We start from the raw sequence: 13,376 nt of genomic DNA, 5'->3' as shown, positions 1-13,376 counted from the left end.
ATGAGCTTGATATCTAAAAAATAATCTTGGTTGTAAACAAAAAGTCAATCTTCAAACCAGTGTTCGACAAAAACCATTCATAGAAATGTTTTCGTAATATCTACTTTGAAGTTGATAAACTGGTGACAGTGTATGAGCTGAGACTAACCCATCATTAAGTTTTCGTTAATCATTAAGGGGGTAGTTTTAAATCAAGAAGCATTTAAAGGTGGCAGACTGGCAGTGCAGGAGCAAGTTTGGGAAACATCTAAACAAAACCAACATATGAGATGTTGACAAACTTGAAAGACCCAACAAGCCAACATGGTATTTCTGTTAATATATCTTACAATATGTTTCTTTGAACCAACTTTTTTAACTTCCCATTCCTATAATCATTTAACCAAGGCTGGATATGTACTTGTCTGTAACTTTGTTATGTTTGGCATAAAGTAGCTGTAATTAATTTTATATATTCTGCATCGAAATAACAATATTTGGCACAATTCCAAAAAAATGGTAAACATACATTGCTATCACTATAAAAAAAACTGTGCAAACATTTTCAATCTGTGGAAGCGTTAACATGTTGGGGTCAGTAGTTTAGGGATGAAACAACAAGGTCTACTCTAGAAGTTACATGGCACAAAAGTTTACATAACTCTCTATTGAGCGAAACATTACAACAAACAATAAGTTTTTGCCGTGCTAACAGACTACAGAGTATATCTGACAATACTTAAGACAATTAACTGGACTGGGCATGTATCAGCATCACCATTCACCAATTATCTGATAATCGCGACCTTTATAAAACAGCAAGCAAAGTACTAATTTGTAGGTCCTGGATTCTTGTAAACCAACATACCTGGAGTCTAGCAAACATGGCAAGTTGCAATCCTTTTTACAATCGCTTGGTTGGACGCTAGTCACGCTACTAAGGCGGTGAGGCCGAGCTGACAAAAATGGTCAGTTTCAAAACAGAAATAATTCAAATTATATAAAGTATTATTGCGATTGAAACGATCGCACCTCTCGGCAACTAAATAATTTTGGAAAACAAACTTTAATTTACAAGTTTGCTCTTAAACAACTTAATTATTTTGACAATTTTCGTTCGATGCTCAAAAACTGAAAAACCCAAACATCGACAGAGTTTTCACTGCGATTCGTGTACTTTCTAGCAAACTGAGTTAAGTGCTTGGCTGACTTACATTTAGATAGTAAGTAAGAATAAGTTTTTGGAAATTTGAATATAAATTTGTAGTTCCCCTTTAAAACGCTGAGAACAATAATAAGTATGTACAGTTCATTTATCATTAGTTAGCTGGGCGCCAGGCAGTGGCGTAGCAGCCACTTGGCGGTTCTGGCTTTGCGCCAGGGGCGGCAGGCTGCAAGGGGGCGGCAAAATGACTTAAGGGGACGGACACTTCTAGATAAAAGTCAATATTTTTCAAAAAACGTTTTTTGTTCTTATAAAAAAGGATATTTTATCAGGATTCTGAATCTGTAAGCCTTTCTTCATAATTCAAATTATTTATTTGTCAAAACTCACTTCAAAGTGAGGCACCTAAGACCTTCGGGGACACCCCCATGCTCCTACGCCACTGGCGCCAGGATAACGACTTCAAGTTTGCCGTATTTACTCGATTAAGTCGCATTTTGTGATCTTACTATTGTTTAATAACACTTCTTCATGTTCTTAAACTATTTGTCAACAGCTATGATTTTATGCCGACATGAAAGAGAATTTTGCGAAATAAAATAAAAAGCAAGGGAGTGAAAATAATATCGGCATAATATGGCATTGTAAGCCGCACGAACGGTGGGGTAAAAAACTTTATAACTTACAATCGAATTCTTGGTGAATTTGCAAAGTTTTACTTTTTTCTGTCTAACAAGCAAAACTGCATAGGCCTACTCTCCCTACAATACAGTAATGCTGTTTAACAAAAATGGTATTGTTTGGGTTTGGTAACATGTAACAACATGCTAAAAACACGAAAAACGCAAGTTTGGTATCACCAAAGGCGTTTTCAGCCGCATCGCTGTTTTTTCGTAACGATGATCATTGTTTCATGTGCTTGCATATGCTCCAAATAGTGAATGTTATGCAAAATTCGCTGTTGACATTTAATATTTCGCTTCATATAGTTTGCCTTCATTCTGTTTATTACGCAACAAACACAGGTATAAGTTCACAATCTTGATCGAGCCGATAATCTTGGCTACCGAAAATTTTCGTCCTCTGGCATATTGTGACAGCACAAACGTCCCGACGTGGTGTTCGCGACGGGAAATTGTGGGTTGAGTGAAAAATTTTGTTTCGACTTTACAACGAACTTGACACTTGTCGCGTCAGCTTCACTATGACGTAATAAACCACACGGGACCGAGTGATCCAAATAAGCGGGAAAATAACATAGAGATTGTCGACATGAGACGAGATGAGACGATAACAAGGAAATGTTTGCGACAATTTGGCGTTGAGTCATAAAACCACGATGTTTCGGCTTGAAAATTCAATAAAAATCTTTCAGGTAAAGGCACGTTTTCATTAAAAAATATTCGAAATGTGTTTTATTACTTGCATTTATTTCAGAAATTTCAGAATTAATCTAAACTTAAAAAAAAACATGTTGTAAAATTGTAAACTGCATTTCAAAACGAGCAATGTTGTAAATACAGTAATTGTATTTTTAAACTCTCTCGGTATTTGTACTTTAAACTTAAAGATAGAATCTCCCAACTTGTTGCTTGTGGATGAAGACTATAATGAACGAAGTATTACGAGTTACTGGAACAGATTGTTTCTGGCAAAATATATATTGCATACAATATGTCATGGCTCGTATAAATGCAAAGATTTGTTTAAAAAACCGTTTATTCCGTTTCATATAAAAAATGATTTTCAGTTGTCATTATTCTAGCTGGGTTCCATGTGGGTGGCGACCCTGATTAAGGCAGATGACTTAATGTTTTTTATAAACTTACATCATGTCTCGGTACTTTCTGCTCAAAATTTTTCTTGGAGCTGAGTATTTTTATTCGTTGCTCCCGAATAAATTACAGCCCGCAACAAACTGGTTTAGGCGGATTTCTTAAAACACAGTTACAGGAAACGACACATTAAGAAACCGCTGAAGAATAAAAGTGATTAAAACATGAAACAACAATAAGAAAATGGCATAAACTGAAGAAAATGAAAATGTCAAGTTTTTCCCGCAAAACAGTTTCCCCTTCAGGGCAAGATGGAAATCACAAACAAAAAACGTTTTGTTCGTCATAAAGACGTAACAATCAGCCCGCTCTTGTACTTGTCATGTTGTTCCACATCGTACCAGGTGCATAATTTTGTTTTGGCGGAAAAACACACGTTTTTTGCCACAAGATATTTTCGTACCAGTGGATGGAAGGTATATAAGGTATCAAAACTTTGTTGAGGGACAGACTTGTGAAGTGCTAAAGAATATACAGCGCTTTCCATGGGCCGACAGCTGTAACTTATACTTTGAGCAGAAGTTTATGCAGCAGAGTTTAGATTTTTCTTGATAATTGTGCATTTTCTTCCCTGACGAGAATTTTGCGTTTTCATTTTCAGATACAAAATATATTATTTATTGTGAAGTGCAATTGTTCTGCAACAAAAATGAAAACAATTCTTATTGCCACTCACTTTTTTGTTGTCGTATTTGCTGGTTTGAGTAAGTTTATTTTTTGGGTGTATTACAAAGTTTGTTAAAACGCTATGCTTTGTTTCCTACGGTGTTTGGCCGGTAACATTTTTTGGATGTGAAAGATGTTAATATTTCTTAAACTCGAGAAGCTTGAATTTAAGATAAACCCAGTGGTGGGATTCAGCCGGTTCGCACCGGTTCTATAGAACCGTCTCATGAAATTTTATGAGATCAGCGAACCGGTTAGCATTAGCCATTACCGGTGACTGCCAATGGACTTTTTGTAACAGAACCAGCTGAAAAATATGACTTTTGTGATAGAACCGCTGCTGACAAAAAATTGAATCCCACCACTGAATAAACCCGATATTATTGCGTTCGACTAAAGGTTGTTTTGTTGTTTTATGAATTATGTTTTCCTGCAGATTCAGACAATGACGAACTGACTGATCGTCTCCAGTTCCTTCACAGTCCCAGGTTTACATACATGGATATCAACAACGATGGCGTGCTTACATCCGATGAGATTGGGGCTAAATATCCGACTTACATGAAAAACCGTACGTTTACCATATTTTCAAAAATTCCACAAATAATGTAAAAGCATATGAGCCAATAAATGATAAGCTGCAGACAGTGCACACTGTTTCGACCTATAAGGTCTCATCAGTGCAGCTGGTGACGAGAGATCGGCCGCATTGGCTAGTGTACAGTATCAAGTACTGTGACACTGAGCCGACTTCACTGTGGTTCCCAAGCAGTTGCTTGGCCACTGTGAGCCAGTTTGTGCTGTATGCCCAGTTGTGGCATCGCACGGACTAGGTGATGCATGGGGTTTTACCCTGTTGCTCACCACAAACTGGAGTGCCGTTTGATGGCTACACTAGCCAATGCGGCCGATCTCTCGTCACCAGCTGCACTGATGAGACCTTATAGGTCGAAACAGTGTGCACCAAAGTCTATCTATCAAACACAAGTTGTCGCACGAGAATTCATGGAGCGTGAAATGGGGCGACTTTGCACGCTTTTAACAACGCAAAGGATAGGGTTTTGGATGTTTTTTTCAATAACCTGGCTTAACGACTAAATATTTTTTATTTCTAAATTGCCTTGCTGACAAGAAAATTTATGCGTGACGTAAAAATGACGTCATTGGTTGCCAGGCAACGCACAATGTTTGCAGGAAAGCAGTTTTATTGGCACGAGTTTAGCGAAAAAAATTTTCTGCATCGTTTGCTAGCAAATTTGTGAATAAAGTGTAGTAAATATAAATGATCCCGACCGTTTTTAGTAATAAAAAATGTTGATTGTACAGATATTTCAAAAACTTAGAAATATAAGTGTTAACCAAAGCAGTTTTTTTATCAAAGTTATACTTTTTAAAGTCTTTATTTAGGTTAACGGTATACTTATTTTTTTGCTACTGGAAAAAGTGCAAACCTACATAAATTTGCAATACATTTAACAGTTCTATGATAAGATGAATAAAGTGTTCATATATATAAACTTGCAACTTAAAATAGTAAAAAAAGTGGTTTGGTGGCCAGTTAAGTGCACCAATATAATGAAGAAACTGGTGGATGGGTGGGCTTTTAAAAGAACAAGCCGTTGATTTCAAAGTATCCTTACTGAAGAAGAATTATCTAGTGTCCCATCGCACCAAACCTGTGTAAGAAGTTGCTGTTTGGCATGGCTCCTGGCTTGCAATACCAACAGGCATATAGACTCAGAAAAAAGTAAAACATAAATGCCAATGTTTTATTTTGCAACAATTTTGATTAAAACAGACACAAATAATGACATAAAATAGTAATGCATAACAAGATGGAAAGACAAATAACATTCATTGATTTACATGTAATTTTGTGACATTTAGAAGGCTGACAGAGGATCTATTGGACTTCATGTAACTACTGTGTTTGAGTTTATGAAGCTTTAAAAAAACATGTCATACTGTGCAGTGTGTCTCTTAAGTTTTGACTTTTTTGATTTTATGGAATCACCAATTTTGAAAAATGCTAATAATTCTTGCATGTTATTTTATGCCCTTAATGAAATCATTTGGATTTTTTGTGATATCCTCACATAACATGTATTGTGGGAAGTATCAGCTGAAACTGAAATAAATGAAAAAAGTGCCACTTTGGATGCAAAATTTCCCACGAGACTTTTTGTGCTGTACAGGTGAATAGATTCAAGAAGATTTAACAATTTTGTTGATATTGGTTGTTTTATGCATCAATGTTAGTTGTATTTGTTTATATTGCATTCTTTCTTGTGGTTGTGTTGCATATGACAGTACACATATTCAACATGGTATATAGACCTTAATTAATGCAATAAATATTTTTATCACTAAAAAGTGTGAAATATCTTTCAAAAAAATTAAAAAAAGAGGGAAAGATTGTGCAACACCTTTAAAGGTAGTACCAAAAGCTTTCAAAATTCAGTATGTGCTAAAAGCGTCAAAATGCAGTAAATAAACGATGACGTCACTATTACGTCATGACTTTTCTGACCTTGGAGGACCATGGTCAAACTATTTATTCCAATTTTAGATGAATATACATCACAACCTTTTTATCTTTCGGGACTTAAGTAGGCTACATGTATATCTACTGGAAAATTTACCCGCTAAAACCTAATTTAAACTCTATTTCATGTTCATCAGTTCCATTTAAACATTATAAGTTAAGCGTAGTTATATTTTTATTCAAATTTTGCAGAAATTGCAAAATCAAACACCGCAAAAGTATCCAAATTAATCATTTTATAAATCGGCCCCATAAGGCGCAATGCAAAATTCGCGCTAATTTCGCCCCATTTTCATCCCCACAACTTGTGTTTTCTATGGCGTGCGACAACTTGTGTTTTCTATGGATTTTGGTGTGCACTGTCTGCAGCTCCACAAATAATGTTTTAATAAAATATCTTAACAACAACGACAATTTAGTAAGTAGAAAAACTTTACAAATAGTTGAAAAAAAAATCGTCACATTTTATCTAAAAAACTAACGATAAAATTAGAAAACTACAAAGCTGTGAGATTTAAAAAAATTATCAGAAAAAGTAAAATAGCAGATGCTATTTACAGGCGGTAGCAATTGTGGATATGATTTCGATTGTGACGAAAACAATGACGGTGACGTCACCCGAGTGGAAAACAGCGAATGCATCGTCAGGTTTTTTAACTTCACAATTTTCCCGGTAAATTTTAGTGTATTTTTGCGTTTCCACATAAGCCTTATGTGTATGAGGTCAACCCTTCCTCAACTCACGTAACGCGGTTTATGTTTTTCCCAGGATTTAAACCCAGAACCAATCGGTTTTGCAGTTTAACTAATGCTGAAAAGATCGTAGTAAATCTTAGAAACCCAGAGATAAAAATTACCTTACGTCTATTTGTGCCGTTATTTTCATCATTAAAATCAGTGGTGGGATTCAAATATTGTGTGGCCGGTTCTATCACAAAGGTCATATTTTTCAGCCGGTTCTGTTACAAAATGTCCATTGGCAGTAACCAGTAATGTTAAACGGTTCGCTGATCTCATAAAAATTCGTGAGACGGTTCTATAGAACCAGTACGAACCGGCTAAATCCCACCACTGCTCCAAACCTCCGAAAAATATACTTGAAACTTAAAATATCGAAAAATGGGTGAATATACTTTAAACATCTAAAAATCTACGAGATCTCAGTTTGTCTACTATTACCCTGAAAACCTGAACCAATAGCGTAATATTTAACTTCACGAAAATCCTAGATATAATCGATTTTGACAGATGCTAGATTCAAACAAAGATGGTGTGATTAGTGGAGCGGAACGACCAAAAATTAAGTCACTTACTGAAGAATATTTTTACCACCTGAGGGAGAACGAGATCACTTGGATAATGGATTATTGTGACATCAATAAAGATGGGAAAATGGATTTGGTGGAAATGCTTCACATCGACGCTCAACTGACAAACCTCGATCTTCTGAGGCTGAAATTTAACACTGCTCTGTAACTCCATCTAGCGGCTGTTTTTTGTAATACGCGCAATTTTTGGATTTAGTTGTGGATTGTAAGGGAAACAATACATATTGGTTGCGGTTATTATTTCGTCATAAAACTTAATTCATACCAGAAAATTTGTTTCATTATATTTTGCCCGCAATGTAATAACATAAAATGTAGGTCTGCTAAAGTTAACGACATTTTCAGTACAATTGTTCCACACACAAAAAACAACAACAATTATATTGGACCCCTAAAAATATTGAACACATTTTCCACATGCGATTAGTTTTACAATTTAGTATTTGAAGTAACAATTTACACAAAATGCATTCGTTTGAGAAATTTAACTGTAATCTAAACCTGGTTTACACTAATATCAATTACCATATAACTTTTAATTGCGTTATAAACGCATTCAATCAACTTAAACAGGTTTTCACGTTAATTTTCGTTGCAACGCTCACGCGATTCGTGGTTACTTGCGACGTGGTGTTAAGGATGGCAGCGATCAATATATAGATTATGTGGCAAGGTTAGCAAACAGCGTCCCAGCAAGCATTAGTGCAGCTCAGATCAACGGTTTTACCCGTGAATCAACTAGAAGGTTTTGACGGTTTGTAGTCACTTTTAAAATAATAGCTCGATTTTGTGCATCGGCGAAAACAACAAGATTTGTTAGTTTTGCAAACCCGCAGTCGTTTGGCAGATTTCATTCATTTGTGGTTGAATTTGCACCGAGAAGAAACGGTTTTACATGAAGATGCAGGTCTAGTGCAAGTCTGTATGTAGACATTAGTGATGCACGACACTGTGCCCTCCGAAATATTAAGTGAGCTAACATAGAATTGATACTTTCTTATCAACTATGATTATTTACTTAGCTGTCATGCAACATTCGCTCTTAAGTTGTTTGAAAGACATCGAGTAAATGCCAACATAGATAGCCGATGTCAGGTATTTGCGTTAATAAGGGTTCCCCGTTAATGTTAGCTGTATCATATATAAGCTATTGCTGTAAGGCATAATATCAAGTTTATAAAGCTCTTCTGGCAAATGTATTTTTATATCGACGTTTCGACGTCCAATACAGTTCGCCGTTATCAGGGTATATAACACTGAATGCGAGTAGTACAGTGCACGGTAAACAAGGGAAAAATACATTTGCCAGAAGAGCTCTATAAACATGTTAGTTGTAGCACTCTATCACTTGTATATCAACGAAATCAAATATGATGTTACAAAGTGAAAGCAGACAACCTTTTGCTTCAAGGCTAGAGCGAATTTCTATGTCGAGCGGTTGTGGTTTGTATCAAGAAAATCTCTTCTGATGTTTAACTTGTGTGTATTTGAACAAGCGTGAATCATTCACGAATTCCAAACTAAACCAACAACGCGCTGACAGCGAGTGTTGGGGACAGATTTCATCGTAAGCTAAACCTCACGTCTGCTCAATGACAGGGGCTGTTTATTACGTCATTAATAAGTGATTGTCAGGTTATCGAACGCTCAGATTGATTTCGCAGATAATACAACGATTGGTGAGTTTTCAACGCACTTACTGTAGAACAAGTGCTTGAATACGCGTGAGAAGTATAAGTCACACAAATATTTAGGATGTAAGGAAAGGCTACGGTTACGTAGACGATATCAGTTTAGGTCAGGGATCACCAAACTTTTGCTTCCCTTGATTACAGGAATGGTTTTCAAAGGCCGCATAGTTTACGATCCCTAACACAGGGTTTGAAAGATGTGGTCCACAAAGCGATTTTGGATGAAACCACCAAGAGATGGTCTTTCTACCATCTTATTTGAAGTCAGTTGGTACGAGTGTTCTACTGGAAGAATAGGTGCAATATACGAGAGTCTTTACTGTCAAGCAGTGCCACTTTATTCCATCAAAACTTAGACAAGCTCTCGTTGAAGACGAAAACTAAATAGGATGCATCGATGTTAACAGGAAATATTGAGTATACGTTGAAAGCACATTTAGCCATCAGGGGGTCACGGCAAGCGTGAACGTCCGCAGACCTTTTACTTAACAAATTTATATTGGGCGAAAGAAAGAGTTAGTTTAACAAGTTATTAGATAATTTAAACAGAAAATTCTGGATGTGTCATACACGCTAATGCTGTTTTTTTCTTTTGTCAGGTTTAGTAATTTCAAACAAACATTGCTGGTAGACTGTTTAGTTCAATCTCATTTTTTGATTTTTTTAAGACTTAGAAGTGAATTTTATCAAGTTCGGTTGGGTTTAATAACGGACCAGCCTGTGAGTCCCGACTCATTTGTCGCGAAAGTTATTTTGGTTACAAAGCAACATCAGCGTTTTTGCGTTCCAGATATATTTGTAGCGAACACAACCAGCAGCAGATTTTAAATTGGTTTTATAATAAGAAACTTTTTCCACCATCTTATAATGTGACGTAATGAACCAATGACGTCATACACAATGACACCAGGACAAGAACTCGAAGCATATGTCCATCAGGTGGGTCACGTGGGTATCAACCATGTTTGTGACGTAACAAGCATGTTTTTAGGTAAGTGGACGGGCACATATGCTCAGTTTGAACAAGACGACATTATGCAAGAGTCTCGCTTTTCGGGAATGGAAATTTTACGTCACGCTTCCAAAACAACTTCAACCTTTTACACCGAAACTGAAAGGTGCTGGGTTAATTTATTCGACCACAACAAAATATATTTTTTTATGAAACAAAACGATGGGTGAGCTCAGTGGTCGGCAACCGCCGGTCCGCGAGGAGTTCGTTACCGGGCCGTATACTTTTTCAGGGTAAATGCTCCAAAACATTTTACCCAATGTATCCCGGGGATGATAGACTAATTTATGCGTTTTCATTGCTGAATATTTATTGTTTTTTGAGGCCGGTCCGCGATAATATATTTGTTTCAAAACCGGTCCGCAGTCGAGAAAAGGTTGCCGGAACCTGGGTTAAATTATTCGGTCGAAACTATGCATTTTGGCGCTATTTGATGTGGACATGAAAGAAGGCTTACCCAATAGTCTGTTAAAAATCAACCATGATACATAAAATAATTTATCCAATTCCAATTCCACGAATTGTTCGGATGAACTTTGCGACGTGTAACTATTCATAATTAGAATGCGAAATAATGGCTGTACATGACGTCACTATTGTTATTGTACATTCTGCATTAACAATGCTTAAACTATGACGTCACTGTAGGTTTACTTTACGTTTTGCTGGAAAAAGGAAATAACAATTCACATCGGTTCACGACGTCCGGTTTGTGGATCCCTCCACCGACACCTAGTGGTCAAATATCGGCGGACGAACAGCTGCTAGATGGCGCTAGTGATCCTACAATGCTGAGGTTAAATATTGTATCTGTGTGGTTGGTTTGAAAGTAATCGATCGTTTGTTGCAGACAAACCACGTTTAAAGGCTTGGACAGAATGCAGTATGACGAAACAAACGGATTCACACGTCATCCGTGGACAATTGATAAAGACCAGGAAGCTTTAACGGAGGCTGTAGGGAAAAACCCTTGGTCATTACGTCAGCACAGACGGGAAATAAACCGCACGCTCAGGGGCGACACCTTGCGTAAGGAAGTTGACCTTCAAATGTTGTGGGAGGCGACATCTAGTGGCAGCGACCGGGTTAAGAACGAGGAATTCGCCAAAATGTTCACGAAAATGCAGCGCAATGGAAACTACATGAAAGGTTGGAGTTTTTTCTGAAGCTGCCCTACCGTTCTGGATGGCAAAACGTCAACAAAAATACAAGTTTTTAAAACCAACTAGTATTTTGCTTGCGTTACACCAGTTGAATGACAAATTTGTTAAATATGCAACCTGGTAGACGAAATGCTTGTCCGGTATCGAAAGTTTGCAGAAGCTTTCAGATGAGTTACAATATCAAACAAATTTGTGATTTCTTTCACAACGCTTGTTCAGTGTTTTCTAGGTTGCAGTTTGACCGCTAGGAGCGCACTTGATTAAAACTTAAATTTTCTGTGCAGCTTACTTATTGCTGGACGACGTCACATCGAGATATCGGTTCCCGTGCGTTGTGGATTTGAAGATCGGGACACAGCTTGAGAGGAGCGGATGTTCCGATGAGAAGAAGGACAAACATGTTAATCTGACTAAAATGAGCAGCACTGGCAGTATCGGGATAAGACTCGCTGGGATGCAGGTGACTGTTGCTATGCTGATGTAGAGATTTAAACCAATAAGAAATGACTTGTGTATTGTTGTGCGTGGGAATAAAAACATCCGTACAATGTAAGACACAAAGTAACCAAACACTCCCACATAATTCCTGTGTTCACTGGCCCATAACGTGCAAATTTCCTGAGATTCGAATTTCAAACTCATATCTTTTGGATTCTAGCGTATTTTAACTGAACTGAGAATTCAGTTTCTTTCGCTGGGCAAAATCGTAGCAGCACAATTGCGCTAAAACATTCACCAAGCCGGAAATAGTTGCACAGCGTTAAGACGTTGAGGGCGCGATTCATGAAAGATGGTAGACGCGCTGCAGCTACACCGTTTCTGGTCGTATTAGAAACACCGTTAACCTGTCATCTTTATGTATTTCAGGTTTTCCAAGCCACCACTGGACAGTTTTTATGTCGGGACAAATACTACGGTCGTGGTTTGAGCACGGAAGGTTTTAAAGAAGCCTTGCGACAATTTCTACACAACGGACAACGACTTGTTGCAGAAGTTATCCCTCATATTATCGTCCGCTTGAAAGAGCTGAGAAGTGTGGTCGCGAAACAGGACAGTTTTCGGTTTTATGCGAGTTCTGTGCTGATTTCATACGATGGTGCCTTGAACAACTCATCGGATTTAGGAGAGCACACACCTTCGAAAGTGGGGGTACATATGATCGACTTTGCACACAGCACATTCAAAGAATTCCTCGATGACAAAATAGTTTACGACGGTCCTGACCACGACTGTTTGGTGGCGCTAGACAACCTAATTATTTTACTTGGGGAATTGTTCGACCGGAAGTCGAGCTAGGCTTATTTATTGCCATATTTTTCATCAAGGCTTATTTTACAAGAGATTGGTTTTAAAACTATAAGGTTAAGTTTAACTATACGGAAATAGTTTAACTATGCAGTTAGAACTTAGTATTTTCCCGAACTGTGATTAAATCGTAGATTTATTAGCAACTTTTGTTTTTCAGTCATCAACTTGGTAATCGTGTATTACGACGTTGTGTGGGTGCTTTCCCTAAAACACAACCAAACCAACGTGCACTTATAATTATCATTGTGACGTCTTATCATTTTAATTGTGATTTAACAAATCAACTGTGAAGTAGTAATTCTAGAAAATATTTATTTTATGCAAGTTTTCCATCTTTGTTGTTGCGTAATTTTATAAAATTGATTCAAAACTGGTGGTTGTTTTTTTAAGTGGAATGGACAACGTCTTGTGGTAATATAGTTGGTAAACAAAAATTAAATTTAATATGATTAAAAATCGTGAAAACAACGAAAGCAATAAAGTGCATAGCCCACAGCAAAACTGATTGCGGTTAGAATTTGTGCAATTTAATATGCTGCCCAATAATCACATGTTAAAAAAACACGGCAATGTAATTTTGTCTTGAGGCAACATTTCATTTTGACAGTAACAGCAGTGGCTCGCAACTTTAATAAAGTTGGTTAAATAAAAGTTTTCTTTTGGTGAAAATTTGCTACATAACAA

At 37.1% G+C, this 13,376-nt stretch overlaps 2 protein-coding genes across 2 annotated transcripts; both read left to right on the top strand.

Annotated features, from left to right (window-relative positions):
- Positions 1-4,089: 4,089 nt before the first annotated feature.
- Positions 4,090-7,687, top strand: LOC145209590 (uncharacterized). The gene is made up of 3 exons (XM_080079908.1): positions 4,090-4,216; positions 6,751-6,863; positions 7,439-7,687. Exons 1-3 carry the CDS (start codon positions 4,144-4,146, stop codon positions 7,664-7,666), a joined length of 414 nt encoding a protein of 137 aa, XP_079936034.1. The 5' UTR covers positions 4,090-4,143; the 3' UTR covers positions 7,667-7,687.
- Positions 7,688-9,861: 2,174 nt separating this feature from the next.
- LOC145209542 (inositol hexakisphosphate kinase 3-like) lies at positions 9,862-13,353 on the top strand. Its single transcript, XM_080079851.1, has 6 exons — positions 9,862-10,148; positions 10,201-10,327; positions 10,870-11,017; positions 11,072-11,370; positions 11,669-11,844; positions 12,252-13,353. Exons 1-6 carry the CDS (start codon positions 10,095-10,097, stop codon positions 12,678-12,680), a joined length of 1,233 nt encoding a protein of 410 aa, XP_079935977.1. The 5' UTR covers positions 9,862-10,094; the 3' UTR covers positions 12,681-13,353.
- The last annotated feature ends 23 nt before the right edge of the window (positions 13,354-13,376 follow it).

Source organism: Phallusia mammillata, chromosome 1 (genome assembly GCF_965637545.1).
Source record: "Phallusia mammillata chromosome 1, kaPhaMamm4.hap1.1, whole genome shotgun sequence".
Classification (NCBI taxonomy): domain Eukaryota; kingdom Metazoa; phylum Chordata; class Ascidiacea; order Phlebobranchia; family Ascidiidae; genus Phallusia; species Phallusia mammillata.
This window is presented reverse-complemented; position numbering and strand designations above follow the sequence as displayed.

Excerpts from the sequence above, each read along its gene's own strand:
- LOC145209590 (XM_080079908.1), top strand. The coding sequence starts at position 4,144 with ATGGATATCAACAACGATGGCGTGCTTACATCCGATGAGATTGGGGCT. Across the intron at positions 4,217-6,750 it reads TCCGACTTACATGAAAAACC|GCGGTAGCAATTGTGGATAT; the intron begins GTACGTTTACCA and ends TGCTATTTACAG. Across the intron at positions 6,864-7,438 it reads TTAACTTCACAATTTTCCCG|ATGCTAGATTCAAACAAAGA; the intron begins GTAAATTTTAGT and ends CGATTTTGACAG.
- LOC145209542 (XM_080079851.1), top strand. The coding sequence starts at position 10,095 with ATGACGTCATACACAATGACACCAGGACAAGAACTCGAAGCATATGTC. Across the intron at positions 10,149-10,200 it reads TCGAAGCATATGTCCATCAG|GTAAGTGGACGGGCACATAT; the intron begins GTGGGTCACGTG and ends GCATGTTTTTAG. Across the intron at positions 11,018-11,071 it reads AGTGATCCTACAATGCTGAG|ACAAACCACGTTTAAAGGCT; the intron begins GTTAAATATTGT and ends CGTTTGTTGCAG.